This window comes from Oncorhynchus mykiss, chromosome 27 (genome assembly GCF_013265735.2).
Source record: "Oncorhynchus mykiss isolate Arlee chromosome 27, USDA_OmykA_1.1, whole genome shotgun sequence".
NCBI classification, from domain to species: Eukaryota; Metazoa; Chordata; class Actinopteri; order Salmoniformes; family Salmonidae; genus Oncorhynchus; species Oncorhynchus mykiss.
In genome coordinates, this window is record NC_048591.1 from 757,122 (window position 1) to 776,178 (window position 19,057).

Sequence of the window (19,057 nt, forward strand, 5' to 3'; positions counted from 1 at the left end):
AGGTCTCTAACATCCACCAGCTCCGTGATGTTGTCATGGAGGAGTGGAAGAGGACTCCAGTGGCAACCTGTGAAGCTCTGGTGAACTCCATGCCCAAGAGGGTTAAGGCAGTGCTGGAAAATGATGGTGGCCACACAAAATATTGACACTTTGGACCCAATTTGGACATTTTCACTTAGGGGTGTACTCACTTTTGTTGCCAGCGGTTTAGACATTAATGGCTGTGTTTTGAGTTATTTTGAGGGGACAGCAAATTTACACTGTTATACAAGCTGTACACTCACTACTTTACATTGTAGCAAAGTGTCATTTCTTCAGTGTTGTCACATGAAAAGATATCCTCACATTTTTGTAAATATTTGAGTGGTGTACTCTCTTTTGTGATATACTGTACATCAATGATGTCGCTCTTGCTGCTGGTGAGTCTCTGATCCACGTCTACGCCGACGACACAATTCTGTATACTTCTGGCCCTTCTTTGGCCATTGTGTTAACAACCCTCCAGGCGAGCTGCAATGCCATACAACTCTCCTTCCGTGGCCTCCAATTGCTCTTAAATACAAGTTCAACTAAATGCATGCTCTTCAACCGATCGCTGCCTGCACCACTCCACCACTGCGACCTGTACGCTCTCGTTGGCTGGCCCTCGCTTCATACTCGTCGCCAAACCCACTGGCTCCAGGTCATCTACCTGCTAGGTAAAGTCCCCCTTATCTCAGCTCGCTGGTCACCATAGCAGCACCCACCTGTAGCACGCGCTCCAGCAGGTATATCTCTCTGGTCACCCCCAAAACCAATTCTTCATTTGGCCGCCTCTCCTTGCTCTACGCTTCTGCTGCCAATGACAGGAACGAACTACAAAAATCTCTGGAACTGGAAACACTTATCTCCCTCACTAGATTTAAGCACCAGCTGTCAGAGCAGCTCACAGATTACTGCACCTGTACATAGCCCATCTATAATTTAGCCCAAACAACTACCTCTTCCCCTACTGTATTTATTTATTTTGCTCCTTTGCACCCCATTATTTCTAGCACATTCTTCCACTGCAAATCTACCATTCCAGTGTTTTACTTGCTATATTGTAATTACTTCGACACCTTGGATTTTTTTTTTTTTTTTTTTTTGCCTTTATGAGGTGAGATAAGGGAGTTATCTCACCTCATTTGCTCACATTGTAAATAGACTTATTGTTCTACAGTATTATTGACTGTATGTTTTACCCCATGTGTAACTCTGTGTTGTTGTGTGTCGAACTGCTTTGCTTTATCTTGGCCAGGTCACAATTGTAAATGAGAACTTGTTCTCAACTTGCCTACCTGGTTAAATAAAGGTGAAATAAAAAATCAAATAAAAATGAGCATTGTTTTCAATTGATGCTGCTGCAGTATTTCTTTAATGTGATTTTTCAGAATTGTCTTTGGGACAAATGGTTTGTTTTGTTGTAGTTTGTTTTTCCAGAATTTGAAGAGAACAGCAGAACCCACAACATTAATTTGGGATCCTGTCATTCCCTAGGAGCAATGGAAAGGCTCATTCGAAATGTACCTTCTAGCTATAGGACTGGATACTGTTGCCGACACCAGGAAACATGCTATATTCCTACACTGCCTCAGAGAGGAGGGGCGCAGCATACAAAGAAACAATAGCAGCTCTTAACAGAATTTTTTTTACATCTCAAAACGTTCTACTGAGACAGCTTCTGTTCAAACAACTATGTCAACAAGCTGGTGAGTCAGCTAGCCAGTTTATAGCTGATTTGAAAGCTCTAGCACAGTCATGTAATTTTGCAGCAATACAAGACGAACTGATAAGAGATCAGCTGATTGAAAAAATGTCCAACACCCAGGTACAAGAAAGACTTCAATTGAAGATGCTATTTTAACCCTTGCTACTTCACTCACGCCTGCTCTACAAATTGAATCTGCCACTGAATGTGCTGGTAAATAGGTGAAATACAAGCTTAACCCACAACAAGTGCTAGCATTAGGGAGCAATCAGTGCAGTAGCTACATACTAGTTATTAAGTGTGTGACACAGACTCAATCATCGCAATACAGCTAGCACGGCCTCACCGGTTCCAGCAGAAGCGCTGTGGAAATGGTGGATCTACCCGTCATGCTTCAAGGGCTCCAGATTACCCAGCCAAGGACCAGACATGCAGACATTGTCAAAAGTTGAACCATTTTGCAAAGTAGTGCCATTCCACACCCGCCAACACATCAGTGTAACCACGTGCCTACGACAGTCAAAACACACAGGCAGTGATCCATACAGTGGGGCCCCAATCAGTGAACTTTACTATGTGCCCTCTCCACCTGGAAGAGAGCTGCGTTCCCACTCTCCTTGACACCAGTGCCATGGTGTCTTTGCTAAATGTCATAACATACAACCAGTTCTTCCATCACGTACCGCTGCAGCCTCTGTCCACCACACTCTGTGCTACGGTCAGAGCGAGGTAGATATCGTCGGCCTTCTCCAACTCCCAGTATGTTATGGTTCCAGGGCCTTAGACTCTTTCCCGTTTCACATCACATGCCAGGGTGCAAACATCATGGGCCTGGACCTTTTTGTCAGTCATGGATTCTCTCTACAGCACAACAGTGGGGCCAAGATACTTCATGTGTCTTCTTCATGGTATCAACAGTATCCAGAGCTGTTCAGTGGTTTGGGATGTCTGACTGCATTCACACACAAACCGCTCTTTGACCCCAAGGTTCCTCTTGTAATTCAACAGCTGCATCGGATTCCCCTGGCCTTCCGCTAAGGCGTCAAGGGGGATCTCCAATGTCTCGTGGCTGATGATCTAATAGAACCCATCTATGCCTCTGCCTGGGTGTCAAACCTGGTGATCGTTCAGAAGAAATCAGGGGGCATCAGAACCTGCGTTTACATGTGAGCAGCCAACAAAGCAGTGGTGCCTGACAAATATCCACTACCCACAATGGAGGAGCTCACAACACACTTCCATGGCTCCCATATCTTATCCAAGCTCGACCTCATCCAGAGAGCAGGAACTTAACTGCCTTCATCATTCACACTGGACTGTATTGTTTGTGGTGCATGGGTCAGATGTTGCCACTCATGATGAGCGCCTACAACCAGCCTCAACTGCCATCACCTCAACCACCATCAGCCATAGACTTTGTGGGGTCCCGGGTGTCATCCCAGGGCATCTCTCTGCTGCAGTCAAATGTGGATGCCATCCTCAAAGTGTCGCACCCACATCAGCTTCACAGTTGGCATCCTTCCTAGGTATGACCGCCTACTACATGTGATTTCTACCAGAATACTTGTTCATCACGTCACTGCTGTGACAGCTTCTTAAGCAGGATACTCCTTGGATTTGGACTCAAACAGGGCTCAAGGAGCTAAAATGTCTGCTCACCACGTCTCCAACCCTGGCTCATTTCCACTTGAACCGCCCCACGCTGGTGACTTGCGACGCCTCAGCAGTGGTTATGGGGTCTGTCCTGTCTCAGCTGCATGATGTTCTCTCGCGCTATCAGTCTGACAGAGCACAAGTACACAGTAGGGGAACACGAGGCTCTCGCTTGCATCTGGGCTTGCATCTGGGCTTGCATCTCTACCTTTATGGTTGCTTCTTCACCCTCAGAACAGACCATCAAGCCCTGAAAGCCCTGATGTCCACCACTGACAGGAGACACAGGTCTCTCCGTCTCCATAGGTGGTCAGATTGGTTACAACAGTACGATTTCCAAGTACAGCTCCCTCCAGAACTGACAATGTTGTAGCAGACTTCCTGTCCCGCCCCATCAACACACAAAGCTCATCTACTCAGATGGTGACAGATGGTGAAGAAGTGTTGGTGCATCTTGTCTACTCATCTCTACAGAACACTGTGTCCCTGCACGAACACGAGGACACGTTGACTGCAGAACCAACATTTGGAACACTCATTGAGTACTTCAGGAAAGGATGGCCTTCCCATGTCCCATCAGAACTGGAGTCATTCTCACAAGTGAAAAACAAATTGAGCTGGGGTGATGCCTGCATTGCACGCAGTCAGTGATTCCTTCGCCTATCAGGAGTCGTGTAATGGCGATGGCGCACAAAGGTCATCTCGGCATCATCAAACTGAAACAGGGGTATCGTGACATGGTGTGGTGGCCTGGCATAGATTGTGAACTTGAAGAGCTTGTCAGGTCCTGCACGTCATGCCTCATCAGTGGGAAGACTGGCTCACCTGCTCCTCCCCCTCTTCATCCCCTGGACTGGCCATTTGGGCCTTGAGTGCACCTACAGCTCGACGTTTGTGGGGAGCTACACAACGTTCCACACTATCAAAAGTTCCTCATTGTGCTGTATGATCTTCACTCTAAATGGCCCAAAGTCATTTCGATGGGCACAAGCACAGCGGAGACCATATTCAACTTTCTGGATCAGGTCTTCGCTCGCTGGGGCCTGCCTTGGCCATTAACATGGACAATGGACCTCAGTTCCTGTCAAACCACTTCACCTCTTACCTCGCAGCCAAAGGTGTCACCCACATCCATACTGCTTTCCATCACCCGCTGGCTAACTGTGGGGGGTAGAAAAGATTTAATCAGTCCTTAAAAAATGACTGCTCGTGCACATGGTCGAAGGTTGCTCGCTGGGGATTGCACTCTCCCAGCACCTTCTCCACTGTCTACACAGGTTTCTGCTCCTGTGAACATACCGAACGTGGCCACTGCTCCAGTGGTCAGGCAGGACTTTTCTGTTGCCATGCCACCTGCCCAGCCTCCTGAACAACAGTCAGCTCTGGCCCCATACTTATTTCCCTCACTAAAATGCAAATAAATGTATAACATTTTTGACATGAGTTTTTCTGGATTTTTCGTTGTTGTTATTCTGTCTCTCATTGTTTAAATGAACCTACCATTAAATTATAGACTGATCATTTCTTTGTCAGTGGGCAAACGTACAAAATCAGCAGGGGATCAAATACTTTTTTCCCTCACTGTATGTGTTCCAAGGCTGCCATTTACACTGCTGGCTGGTGGCAATAATGTAATAACTTGTTCAGTAATTAAAGTTGGAAATTCAAACATTGCAGATTGCAAAATACATTTTTGATACAACAGCATACTAATCAGCATCAAATCAGCATCAAATGGATAAAAAAATACAACTGTCCTGTACAACTGTCAGTACTTAAGGAAAGACCTACTGGGCACAGACATCAATGCATGGCCGGCTCCAGGCATAAGTGATATAAGCATTTTTACTATTTCCTACATTGTAGAATAATAGTGAAGACATCATAACTATGAAACAACACATAGGGAATCATGTAGTAACTAAAAAAGTGCTAAACAAATGAAAATATATTTTAGATTTTAGTTTCTGAAAGGAGCCAACCATTGCCTTGGTAACAGCTTTGCACGCTCTTGGCACTCTCAACAAGCAGGTAATCACCTGGAATGCATTTCAATTAACAGGTGTGCCTTGTTTTAAGTTCATTTGTGGAATTTATTTTCCTCTTAATGCGTTTCAGCCAATCAGTTGTGTTGTGACAAGGTAGGGGTGGTATACAGAAGATAGCCCTATTTGGTAAAAGACCAAGTCCATATTATGGCAAGAAATGCTCAAATAAGCAAAGAGAAATAACAGTCCATCACTACTTTAAGACATGAAGGTCAGTCGATACGGAAAATGTCAAGAACTTTGAACGTTTTTTCAAGTGCAGTTGCAAAAAACCATCAACAGCTATGATGAAACTGGCACTCATGAGGACCGCCACAGGAAAGGAAAAGCCAGAGTTACCTCTGCTGCAGAGGATAAGTTCATTAGAGTTACCAGCATCAGATTGTAGCCCAAATAAATGCTTCACAGAGTTCAAGTAACATACACATCTCAACATCAACTTTTCAGAGGAGAAAAGCTCGAATTGCTTCAAAGAAACCACTACTAAAGGACAGTGGTAAGAAGAAGAGACTTGCTTGGGCCAAGAAACACAAGCAATAAACAATAGACCGGTGGAAATCTGTCCTTTGGTCTGATGAGTCCAAATTTTAGATTTTTTGTTCCAACAGCCGTGTCTTTGTGAGATGCAGAGTAGATGAACGGATGATCTCCGCATGTGTGGTTCCCAATGTGAAGCATGGAGGAGGAGGTGTGATGGTGCTTTCTGGCGACACTGTCAGTGATTTATTTAGAATTCAATGCACACTTAACCAGCATGGCTACCACAGCATTCTGCAGCGATACACCATCCAATCTGGTATGCGTTTAATGGGACTATCATTTGTCATCAACTGTTGGAAAAGCATTCCTCATGAAGCTGGTTGAGAGAATGCCAAGAGTGCAAAGCTGTCATCAAAGCAAAGGGTGACTACTTTGAATTATCTAAAATCTAAAATATATTTTGATTTGTTTAAAACTTCTTATGCTGCCAGCAGGACACCTGTCGACAACTTCCGGTGAAATTGGAGGGCGAGCAATTAAAATAATGGCATGTAGGCATGTACATTTAGGCATTTAGGCATGTACAAGTGTTTTATATTGGTTAAAAACGTAAAGTCTTGTCCATCTAACTGCATTGTCTGATTTACAATAGACTTTACAGCCCCACATCAAAATATTTTTCAACCAGCATAGGCTTCATAAAATCACAAATTGCGATTAAATATTGACTTACTTTTTGAAAATCTTCCTCTGATTTGCAATTCAAAGGGTCCCAGCTACATCATGCATGGTCATTTTGTTAGATCAAATCCTTCTTTATATCCCAAAAAGTCTGTTTAGTTAGAGCCATCAATTTGAGTAATCCACTCGTTCAACATGCAGAGAAAGGAATCCAAAAAGCTACCACTAAACTTTGTTAAAACAAGTCAAAATACGTTTCTATTTAATCCTCAAGTGCCCTAAAATGTAATTAGACTATAATATTTCATACAGAAAGAAGTATGTTCAATAGGAAAGCAAAGTTAACATGTGCGTGTCCTTTTCTTTGCGTGTGCACAGAGTGATTTCCATCTCTGACTCCCAGTACTAAAACTCAAAATTCTTCCTTGTTTGGGAAGAAACAAGCCTGAAACCTTGAACAAAGACGGTTGACATCTAGTGGAAACCAAAGGAATTTCAATTTGGAAGCTGGATTTGGATATGAGTACGTTCCATTGGATTTGGATATGAGTACGTTCCAATACGTTCCATTGGAAGAGCATGGGCTCTCAAAAAAACCCAATTCCGGTTAGTTTTTCTTTGGTTTTTCTCCTCCCCTAGAGGTCAAGGCCCATGACTGACATAACAAGAGAAAAATTGTGTTATAGACATTTCTACAAACTTCAAAGTTTTCTTTCCAATGGTACCGATTATATGCATATTCTAGCTTCTGGGCCTGAGTAACAGGCAGTTTACTTTGCGCACGTCAGTCAAACAGGAAGTGGAGAAAAATAGACCCTAGCCTGAAAAAAGTTTTAACACTTTTTGAGCTACTACATGATTCCATATGTGTTATTTCATAGTTTTGATGTCTTCACTATTATTGTACAATGTAGAAAATACTTAAAAAATAAAAACCCTTAAATGAGTAGGTGTGTCCAAACTTTTGACTGGTACTGTATATATTTTATTTTTAGGAATTCAGTCGGCTTTGCACTCTTGGCATTCTCTCAACCAGCTTCATGAGGAATGCTTTTCCAACAGTTGATGACAAATGATAGTCCCATTAAACGCATACCAGATTGGATGGTGTATCGCTGCAGAATGCTGTGGTAGCCATGCTGGTTAAGTGTGCATTGAATTCTAAATAAATCTCAACTATTGAAAGCACGATTCGTAAAATAAACCAGGTGCAATTTCAAAATGTGGTTGTGCATCAGCAGTTTTTCTCTTGTTATGTCAGTCATGGGCCTTGACCTCTAGGGGGCCCCAATTGATTTTGTTATTCTCACTCAAATATCATATTAACATGGCATAAGTCATTGTAAAATGTGTATAATTGTAGGAATTTAGCTTAAAATGCCACCCCCAGAGGGCAATGCAGCCCCTATTTCAATATAATTGTGGAAATTCTCATTTAAGGTTCCACTTCCAAAGAATGACGCAGGCTGCTAATACCTATTCAGAAATTGGGGTTGGGAACGTTGTGGCGATTTCTACGGGGAGTGGAGAAATAACAACAAGTAGAGTACTGACAGATGTCATTGTAGCTATCAAGCATGCTAACCTTATCTACATAACTAGCTAATGTTATCTGTTGTTGCTACACCGTATTCAAAAGATTAGCCAGCTGGCTAGGCTATGACTGGTTCTGGAGCTGGATTTTCCAGAAGCATTTACTTCGCCACGGATTGATAGGGGAAAACCAGCATCTTTGACTTTGCCATCTATTGTTATCTCCAAAGTTTTGGCACGTTCCATAAATTGTGGCCGCGAATCCACCATAGACATAGAAAGAATAAGATGAAGCTCCTATTGAATGGTTTGGACCCGAGACACATTTTTCTACATTGTAATGGACATGGTGCAACATTTGAAAAGCTGCTGGAAGGCTATGCGGCTGTGCTACAGCAATACAAGGTCAGCCCATGCTCATGCCATGGTTCTCAAAGCTAGGGGAAGTAAAATAATAGGCTACAATGACTTTACTCCAGTGGCATGGATGCCAAGGGAAAAAAGGCTTCCCCAAATATTTGACCAATATTTTTTTTTTTTATTATAAAATAATTTCTCTTTCATCTCTCTGTGTTTTCATAATTTTCCTTCAATTTGCAAGTGGCTGAAACTCACCAGAGAAATCATCAGAGCGAGGGAGGGAAACCGCACCTCTCTGTCTCAGTATCTGTAGCTCATAAATTCAATATATAGCCTAGATGTAGTCTACTAGGCTCACGTTAACTATACTGAAAAAATATATAAACGCCACATGCAACAATTTCAAAGATTTTACTGAGTTACAGTTCATATAAGGAAATCAGTCAATTGAAATAAATTCATAAGGCACTAATCTATGGATTTCGCATTTATTACAGACATAAATACTCCTCTGATGATCCCAAAGGTGAAGAAGCCAGATGTAGAGGTCCTGGCTGGCATGTTTACACGTGGTCTGCGGTTGTTGTCTCTAAAATGACATGAAGTTTTCTGGAAACAGCTCTGGTGGACTTTCCTGCAATCAGCATGCTATTTGCACGCTCCCTCAAAAATTGAGACATTTGTGGCATTGCATTGCGTGACAAAACTGCACATTTTAGAGTGGCCTTTTATTGTCCACAGCACAAGATAAACCTGTGTAATGATCATACTGTTTAATCAGCTTCTTGATATGCCACACCTGTCAGGTGGCTGGATTATCTTGACAAAGGATACAATTCTCACTAACAGGGATGAAAACAAATTTGTGCACAACATTTTAGAGAAATAAGTTTCTTGTGCATATGGAACATTTCTGGAATATTTTATTTCAGCTCATGAAACATTGGACCAGCACTTTACATGTTGTGTTTCTATTTTGGTTCAGTGTAGCTAGCAAACTTAGCTGGTCCATTGTTGCCCAAGCAAGGATGTTTTCTAGCTAGCAAGCATTTTAGCTAGGTAGATTATGACAACACAAACTAAAAACGTACTGTATGACAGAGCAATATACCATTTTGCCAACATGAAAAAGATGGCATTGGCATTCAACTCGTCTAAAACTAGGTTGAGTCAACTTTTTTTTTAACTTTCGCACACACACAAAGACAGAAATAAGTACCATGGACAGCCACATGATATTTAGCTACATTGATTGGACTAAATTTGATTTAGTTATTGGTATCTTTGTTTGTTTTGTATTTGTATTTTGTATTTATTATGGATCCACATTAGCGTTATCGTGTGTGTGTGTGTGTGTGTGTGTGTGCCAATGTTTGCTTCACAGTCTCCGCTGTTCCATAAGGTTCCATAAGGTGTTTTTTTAATCTGTTTTTTTCAATCTAATTTTGCTGCTTGCGTCAGTTACTCTATGTGGAATAGAGTTCCATGTAGTCATGGCTCTATGTAGTACTGTGTGCCTCCCATAGCCTGTTCTGGACTTGGGGACTGTGAAGAGACCTCTTGTGGTATGTCTTGTGGGGTATGCCTGTGTGTCCGAGCTGTGTGCCAGTAGTTTAGACAGACAGCTTGGTGCATTCAACTTGTCAATACCTCTCATAAATAAAAGTAGTGATGAAGTCAATCTCTCCACTTTCAGCCAGGAGAGATTGACATGCATAGTATTAATATTAGCTCTCTGTGTACATCCAAGGGCCAGCCGTGCTGCCTTGTTCTGAGCCAATTGCAACGTTATTTTTTGTGGCACCTGACCACATGACTGAACAGTACGACCTGGTGCGACCTGCCTTCTTGATAGTGTTGTTAAGAAGGCAGAGCATCGCAGAGCATCGTTTTATTATAGACAGATTTCTCCCCATCTTAGCTACTACTGCATCAATATGTTTTGACCATGATAGTTTACAATCTTGGGTTACTCCAAGCAGTGTCCCCCCCCGCGGGACGGTTAAACTAACGTAGGCTAATGTGATTCGCATGAGATTGTAAGTAACAAAAACATTTCCCAGGACAGACATACCTGATATGGGCAGAACGCTTAAATTCTTGTTAATCTAACTGCACTGTCCAATTTACATTAGCTGTTACAGTGAAAGAATGCCATGCTATTGTTTGAGGAGAGTGCACAATCATGAACTTGAAAATGTATTAATAAACCAATTAGGCACATTTGGGCAGTCTTGATACAACATTTTGAACAGATATGCAATGGTTCATTGGATCAGTCTAAAACTTTGCACATACACTGCTGCTTTCTAGTGGCCAAAATAGAAATTGCACTGGGACTAGAATAATTCATTATGGCCTTTCTCTTGCATTTCTAAGATGGTACAACAACAAAATAATCATGTTTTTTTCTTTGTATTATCTTTTACTAACTAACTTTTTTCTAATGTGTTACATTCTCCCATATTCATTTTACATTTCCACAAACTTCAAAGTGTTTCCTTTCAAATGGTATCAAGAATATGTATATCCTTGCTTCTGGTCCTGAGCTACAGGCAGTTAGATTTGGGCATGTCATTTTAGGCGAAAATTGAAAAAAAGGTCAGATCCTTAAGAGGAACAAACATTGACATTGTAATTTATTATCATATTCAGTTCATTTATAAGGACTTAGCACAACAAAGTGTAATTATCACCAATAAGCAGTAAAATTTGATATACTTGCAAACATTTAGTTAGCTTTTTTTAGAATATTCTTACTTATTCATCAAGTGATGAATAATGCTTCAAACTGTTGGCACTAACAACACATAACATTGTGACAGTTTGCCCCATACCCGCTACGGGGCAAGATGTCACAACTGCTCAGTGTTTATCAGTAATAACTTAATTTTGCAATACGTTTTGAAAAAACGTGCAATTTTTGGGGCAAGACCTTGATCTATTCATCAATATTTAGATTGGTCTTAATAGATATACCAATGCTGAGAAATCTACACTTAAGCGAAAAGTGTGACATGTCCCGGTCTCTCCTAAATTAGGCCTCAGGTGAAATCATTGTCAAAAGCATACTGTTGCATGTGGGTCAAGATGGGTTGATCATACAGAAATATCAAAACATTATTTCAACAACTCCTAAGCAATTGCCTTTCTGTGCCTTTTTCTATATCAAGACACCAGCTGGTAACTCTTAACTGTTTATGACAGCTCATGAGGTCTCATATATATCTGTCGACAAGGTGGGACTCGATTTATGAGGCTTCATGCATACACATAAGAGAAGGAGTAAAATATCTCTATTTCCAGCATTTAGGACAACTTTTCTACTCTGAGACACTGTGTGGACACAGGCCCAGATCAGCACTTCTATTCATTGAGACACATAATAAGTAGACAATGTAAAAATGCTTTCTAACTTTATTTTAAACTTATATGAAGAACAGGAACGTACAATAAGGTTGCTAAAGCCAAAAATCTACAGACAAAAACGGCAATGTCTCTGTACCACTCACTTTTAAAGTCATACTACAGAGAAATAAACTGAATCCAGGAAACTTTACCAATATAAGTTTTTTTTTAAATGTGCTTGTGTATTCAATATTCTGTGAGACTGGAAATTGAAAACCAATGGTCATGCACTCCTACGTGAGGATAACTAATCAATACTATTTCATTTCCAAATCGTTGACAAAACATGTACATCAAAACAATTACCCCTGCTTTAAAGCTGAGAGCCGCGAAAGGGGAAACAGCGCCACCGATCATATATATACCAGTGGCGCTGTTATATACGAATAAAATCACAGTACATACTCTGCGGTTCTTCTCTGCGTGCAATGATGTTCAATATCTGGAGGGGGGAAAAAACATTTTTCGAAGTAACATATTTGTTGCTGTAATATCGCAAAGGACTTGGCAGTTTCACCAAAATGGATTCCAACTTTAAAGAAACACTTCCAACAAACCATGTACTGAAGAGAGGAATGGTGATGACTAGTAAATGTGTGGATGCGTTTCTTTTGCCCTTTAAAGCCTTATGGTAACTACATACTGTACTGTACTGTAGTAACAAAATCCATAAACAGAAAAATACATGTAGGATTGCAAAGCTTTTAAAATACACTAGTTACATTGAATAAGGCTTTCAGGACAAAAAATATATGTATTTTACATAATTTCCAACAATGATCTGGTCATTCACTGCACACATTATGTAAGGCAGCATAAAATGTGGGGAAGAGAAGTTAAACAGTAAAATAAAAGGAATAATCTCTTCATTTTTAGAACGACCATTCAATGGTGAAGATAAAAACTTGAGTGGTGCAAGAAATATTTTATTAATCTTTGTTTTGAGTTGTCTTAGGGGTTCTTAAAAGCAATGTCTAGATGAGACTTGTATCAAGGTAAGCATAGGAAGAAAAAGAAATTCTGCACAACAGTCAAAATTTATTGGACAAATTAAATAATGGACAACAAACGCTGGCGTACAGACTTTTATAACAACCAATAACTAATTCAAATGCACCCAGAACCGTACAAAACCAGTGTGCTCTACTGCAGTTTCTGCCAGTGTGGTGCAGCATTGTAAAGAAGGCTATGTCTGATCATTATTATTTTGTCTTCTTTTCAGTGGCCAAGGTATCATGGAGTTTTGACACACACTTTTCAAACTGGTCCATGACCAGTGTTCCGTTCCCGTCAAAGAAAGCCCCCACAGACTTCGTGATCTCTTGCACCCGCGTGTGTTTCGACTTCCCATCTGAGAAGGACACTCTTAGAGTGTACTGGTCATCAAACCTGCAGAGAGTAGAAGTCACAATTTGCTAGGCATTTGCTAGGCAGGACTTTTCAAGATAGAAGTCCAGATAAATTAAAAACATTACCAGGCATTACTCAGAAAATGTGGTAGTACCAAAAAAACTGCACAAAAAGTAAACCATAAAAAAAAAAAAACCTTTTCAGACTAGATGAAAGCTGCCAAGTGTGGTCAGGGTCCATGCCAGCGGGGTCCTTCTGGACAGAAACAAGGAAGATGTTCTTTTCTTGGTAGGAGGTATATAAGGTTAGAATGCCCATCATTATGAAATAAGTAAGGATCAGTTAGGGAAAACTTGAATATATAAATTCCAGAATCCAATAATGAACATTTTTGGAAGGACAATGAAGTTACTAAGCCGTGAGTGTCAATTTGGGCAGTAAAATACTTTGGGTGAGTAATAATAGCCTATCAAAAACATGTTATCAGCATCAGTCTGTTAATCTAAAAAAAGAAATACAACTGTAGAGGACATTAAAGCAATATTCCCAGTTGGAATTGTTTTTATAAAAGCAATAAGGCATGTTAGGTTGTAGTACTAAATTACCTCAAACTGTAGGCAATCATGCCACCTTCATACATGTCTGTTATTGTGACAAAGCAGTAATTTAATTATTTTTCCATTAAAAGGATATGATATGACACAGATTGCCAGGACTGGCTTGGACTCAGGGAATGGATAAAGGAAGTCCCAAATTAAAGCTACGATGGCGAAGAGGCAGGAGATTGTGCAAATAAGGAGACGTCCATCTACGAGATTGAAGTTCTCTGCATAACCATACTTCTCCAAGAGGACCTGATGAATGTTGGAAAAATATTATCAAAACATATGTAAAATATCAAAACCATACACCTTTTTAACATACAAGAGAATGTTGAAACTCCCCTCAATGTACTGTATGCAAACCTTCTTTGCTGCATCATCAAGAGAATTCTTGACAGCTGCACCATCCCATTTGTCAATCTTCACAGGTTTCTCATCAATCCTCCACTGAAAGCAAATGACAATGGTCAACAGAATGAGCAACACAGTTCTTGACAGAGTTTCCTCCTGTACCAAACTCCTATTACAGATTACAATTAAGCCTTGTTCACACTGCAGGCCTTTAATGCTCAAATCCATTTTGGACTACTGACTGTCCAAACAGCAAGTTATAAGTGACCATATCGGATGTGTGTGTGTGTGTTCAGACAGCAGTCATCTGCTGACAAGGCTATGCTAGTTGTCATAGTAAAGAGGGGTGTGTGTGCAGTTGTGTAGGCTGATTTGTGGTGGTGCTCGTGCTTTCTATCCCTCAGAAGTTATGTAGCAAGCTAAGGTGACAATGCCTGCCATGGATGTTTCCTAGTTGCTTTGAATGTTCAAAATCACAAGGTAAGAACACTTAAAGCCACAAAGGATATAAGATGATCCAACTTTCAAAACTTCCTAGCACATTCACTAATTTGTTTGTGAACAATTTACACGCTAGTTAGCTACCACACGTTCCTGAAGAACTGTCAACAGAGTAGCTAGAAAGCAATAAGATATGACAATAACAGTCTAAAAAGCACTTGAGCAAAGAATGTGATGTATGTATGCATGTATGTTTTGGCAAAATGGCTAAAGGACAACAAAGTCAAGGTATTGGAGTGGCCATCACAAAGCCCTGACCTCAATCCTATAGAAAATTTGTGGGCAGAACTGAAAAAGCGTGTGCGAGCAAGGAGGCCTACAAACCTGACTCAGTTACACCAGCTCTGTCAGGAGGAATGGGCCAAAATTCACCCAACTTATTGTGGGAAGATTGTGGAAGGCTACCCGACACGTTTGACCCAAGTTAAACTATTTAAAGGCAATGCTACCGAATATTAATTGAGTGCATGTAAACTTATGACCCACTGGGAATGTGATGAAAGAAAGAAATCATTCTCTCTACTATTATTATGACATTTCACATTCTTAAAATAATGTGGTGATCCTAACTGACCTAAAACAGGGAATTCTTACTTGGATTAAACGTTCAGGAATTGTGAAAAACTGAGTTTAAATGTAAACTTCCGACTTCAACTGTATCTACACACACATTACCGCTCTAAAGTTTGGGGTCACTTAGAAATGTCCTTGTTTTTGAAAGAAAAGCACATTTTGTCCATTAAAATAACATCAAATTGATCAGAAATATAGTGTAGACAATGTTGTAAATGACTAATGTAGCTGTAAACGGCTGATTTTTTTATGGAATATCTACAGAGGTCCATTATCAGCAACCATGACTCCTGTGTTCCAATGGCACGTTGTGTTAGCTATTTTAAATGGACAAAACATTTGCTTTTCTTTTCTTCACCCCAAACTTTTGAACGGTAGTATGTGTGTGTACATCAGTGGTGGAAAAAGATCCAAAATGTCATACTTGAGTAAAAGTATATATATATATTAATAGAAAGTTTCTCAAGTAAAAGTAAATCACCCAGTAAGATGCTAGTTGAGTAAAAGTCTAAAAAGTATTTGATTCCAAATATACTGCAGTACCAAAAGTAAGTGTAATTGCTAAAATATTCATAAGTATTAAAAGTAAAAGTATAAATTAGTGATGCACCGATATTACTTTTTTGGCCGATACCGATATCCAATATTTTCCTTGACAAAAAAACGATACCGATAACCGATATTTTACATTTTAGCGGCCTTTTAAGCATTCTAGTACAGTTAAACAATTAACACACAAATGGACGCAGTGGTCTAAGGCACTACAGTCCCTGGTTCGAATCCAAGCTGTATCACATCCGGCCACGATTGGGAGTCCCATAGGGCGGCGCACAATTGGCCCAGTGTCGTCCAGGCCGTCATTGTAAATAAGAATTTGTTCTTAATTGACTTGCCTATTTAAATAAAGGTTACACACACACACACACCACACTGACCAAAAAGTTATTTTGTTGGCATTTACTTTAGTCCCCATTACCAGTAAAACAATCAAACCCTATTTCCTTCACTTACTTGCTGTGCAGTTTCGTTGTTCAGTCGTTTCATTCTCAACCAGGATTTCTATGGAATGCCGTTTGCGTGTCAAAAAAGAGACGTAAAATAACACTATTTGTTGTGTCAAACAACACAACATAATCTGTTTCAGTAGCTATAGTTAGCTAGCTAACAATATGGCTAGGTGACATCTAAAATAACCCTAATTTATAAAACAGTTCATACCTGTCTTATAAAGTGGACTTTGCGGTTAGCCTTCATGGCATAATTCTACTATTTGTATTAATTTGCATCATTGTCAATGGCACTTATTTTGTTGGCAAACCGCAAATTACACTATTGTGCCTAATCGTTATTGTGGCTAGCTTCACAACACAACCCGGTCGAGCCTCACTAGCCAGATGAAGCTAGCTGGCTGCTTATAACATTAGCTTTGGGCAACAGGGTTAAGAAGCTGGCTAGCTATTTTTTTCATGAACTGAAGTTACATTTCAATAGGCGAACCACAAGTGGCAAACTAGCTAATACTTACAAGGATTCCTAAATCATTGCTAACAATAATGAAAATGACTGCAGATTCTACTGGTCATTGTTTTCAGGCTGGCTGTATTGGTGCTAGCTAGGTACCAAGCTAAAGCTACGCCAAAAGTTGCGATCAAACAAATTATTCTTTATTACCAACTCTGTATTGTAAACACATCATTCGTGGCCGGTGTTTGTTTGCAGACTTTTTTTGTACAGCTTTGACAGTGCTACTGTATCTTTTTTGACACGCAAAGACCCAAACTGCATTCCATAGTATGCATGTCGTGAAGCTACAGTAATAGCAGTGATGCTATTACTGTGTAACTCCGGTAGGGCAACATCTGAAAAATAGCGCACTTGGTAGTGTGTACCAGTGCTCGACCAGCCGGCGAAAGCCAACATCACCCACAACGGAGAACGGTTGAATGTCAAGGGCAATGAATTCCATTATCTTGGCTTTAATGGTTTCGCCTTTTACTTGTCTTGCTAAAATGGTCTTACTCTTTCAAATGACTGCTCGACCGGGCTAGGTTAGGAATGCTTTGTTGCACGTGTAGCGGCAAATTTTATATGCCGTTATTACGCCATGTAATAATAATATATATATAAGGTATGCACGGTAGCTTTGACATCGGTTTTTAACATCGGTGTTAAACTAGATATTGGGCCAATACCGATGTCGCCATTTTTAGCTAATATCAACCGATTCCGATATGTTCACCGATATATCATGCACCCCTAGTATAAATCATTTCAAATTCCTTATTTTAAGCAAAGCAGAAGGCACAATTTTCTTGTTTTTAAAATGTATGGATAGCCATGGGCACACAAAACCCCTCAGACATCATTTACAAAATATGATTTGTCTTTAGTGAGTTCGTCAAATCAGAGGCAGAAGGGATGACCATGTCTTGATAAGTGCGTGAATTGGACCATTTCCTGTCCTGCTAAGCATTCAAAATGTAACGAGTACTTTTGGGTGTCAGGTAAAATGCATGTAGTAAAAAGTACATGATTTGATTTAGGAATGTAGTGAAGTAAATGTAAAAGTGTCAAAAATATTAATAGAAAAGTACAGATACCCCCAAAAAACTACTTAAGTAGTACTTTAAAGTATTTTTACTTGTCTGTCGGACTGCCAGATGGTGAAGTGTGACTCATCACTCCAGAGATTCTTGCCACTCCAGCCGTCTTTTGACATTGTGCATGGTGATCTTTGGCTTGTGTGCGACTGCTCAGCCAAGGAAACTAATTTCATGAAGCTTCCGATAAACGGTTCTTGTGCTGACATTGCTTCCAGAGGCAGTTTGGAACTCGGTAGTGAGTGTTGCAACCAAGACAGACGATTTCTACGCGCAACAGCACCCGGCAGTCCATTTCTGTGAGCTAGTGTGGTCTACCACTTCACAGCTGAGCCGTTGTTGCTCCTAGACGTTTCCAGTTCACAATAACTGCACTTACAGTTGTTTGGGACAACTCTAGCAGGGCAGAAATTTTATGAATGGACTTGTTGGAAAAGTGGTATCCTATGACGGTGCCACATTGAAAGTCACTGAGTTCTTCAGTAAAGCCATTTTTCTGCCTATTTTTGTCTATGGAGATTGCATGGCTGTGTGCTCGAATTTATACACCTGTCGGTAACCGGTGTGTCTTAAATAGCCGAATCCACTAATTTGAAGGGATGTCTCCATACTTTTGGATATATAACGTTAGTGTATCTAGCGCGTAGTGTTAACATCGGACTAGCCAACATCAACCAGGAAGAATATTAGCTAGCATGGCTAGCCATAACTTAGCCAAGTTGTGCTAGCTGGTCAAACAGCTTCCCTCACTTCAAATGAGATCTGCGTTCCTCTTGAAATTACATAACGTTACCACTAAAGGCCACGTTATTTGCATGGCCAATTCCTTTATTTCCTTCCAGCCTTATAAAATTACAGTAGCTTGCTAAAAACTACTGTTAACGTTAGCTTAATCTCAAAATGAACGGTCTGTCTGATAGACATGCTTGCCGTGGAGTAATACAATATCGGCTAGGCGGCCAACTATTGAAAAAGACCCAAGCACGACAGGTTTAATCCCAATCCCTGTGTTTTATAAATGACGGTGTAAAATAATTCTTACTTTCTCAAGTAGACCATTTTTCCCATTTCTGGCTGCCATCTTTCCTTCCTGTACATTTGCTGTGTGTGACCTGGGACAATGTGATTGGCTAAAATCGTAATTTTAGCAGCCAACCAAATTAACTAGGAACGATGTACGTTTACGGA

General features: G+C 40.5%; 1 protein-coding gene across 2 annotated transcripts; it reads right to left on the reverse strand.

Annotated features, from left to right (window-relative positions):
- Positions 1 to 11,883: 11,883 nt before the first annotated feature.
- Positions 11,884 to 19,057, reverse strand: LOC110507298 (probable signal peptidase complex subunit 2). 2 transcript variants are annotated; one of them, XM_021587188.2, is made up of 5 exons: positions 18,912 to 19,057; positions 14,208 to 14,291; positions 13,936 to 14,096; positions 13,439 to 13,573; positions 11,884 to 13,281 (listed from the first exon to the last, which is right to left on the reverse strand). In XM_021587188.2, exons 1-5 carry the CDS (start codon positions 18,948 to 18,950, stop codon positions 13,095 to 13,097), a joined length of 606 nt encoding a protein of 201 aa, XP_021442863.1. In that variant the 5' UTR covers positions 18,951 to 19,057; the 3' UTR covers positions 11,884 to 13,094. The 2 variants fall into 2 exon arrangements, with proteins under 2 accessions (XP_021442863.1, XP_036820952.1); XM_036965057.1 differs by lacking the exon at positions 18,912 to 19,057 and adding an exon at positions 17,911 to 18,864.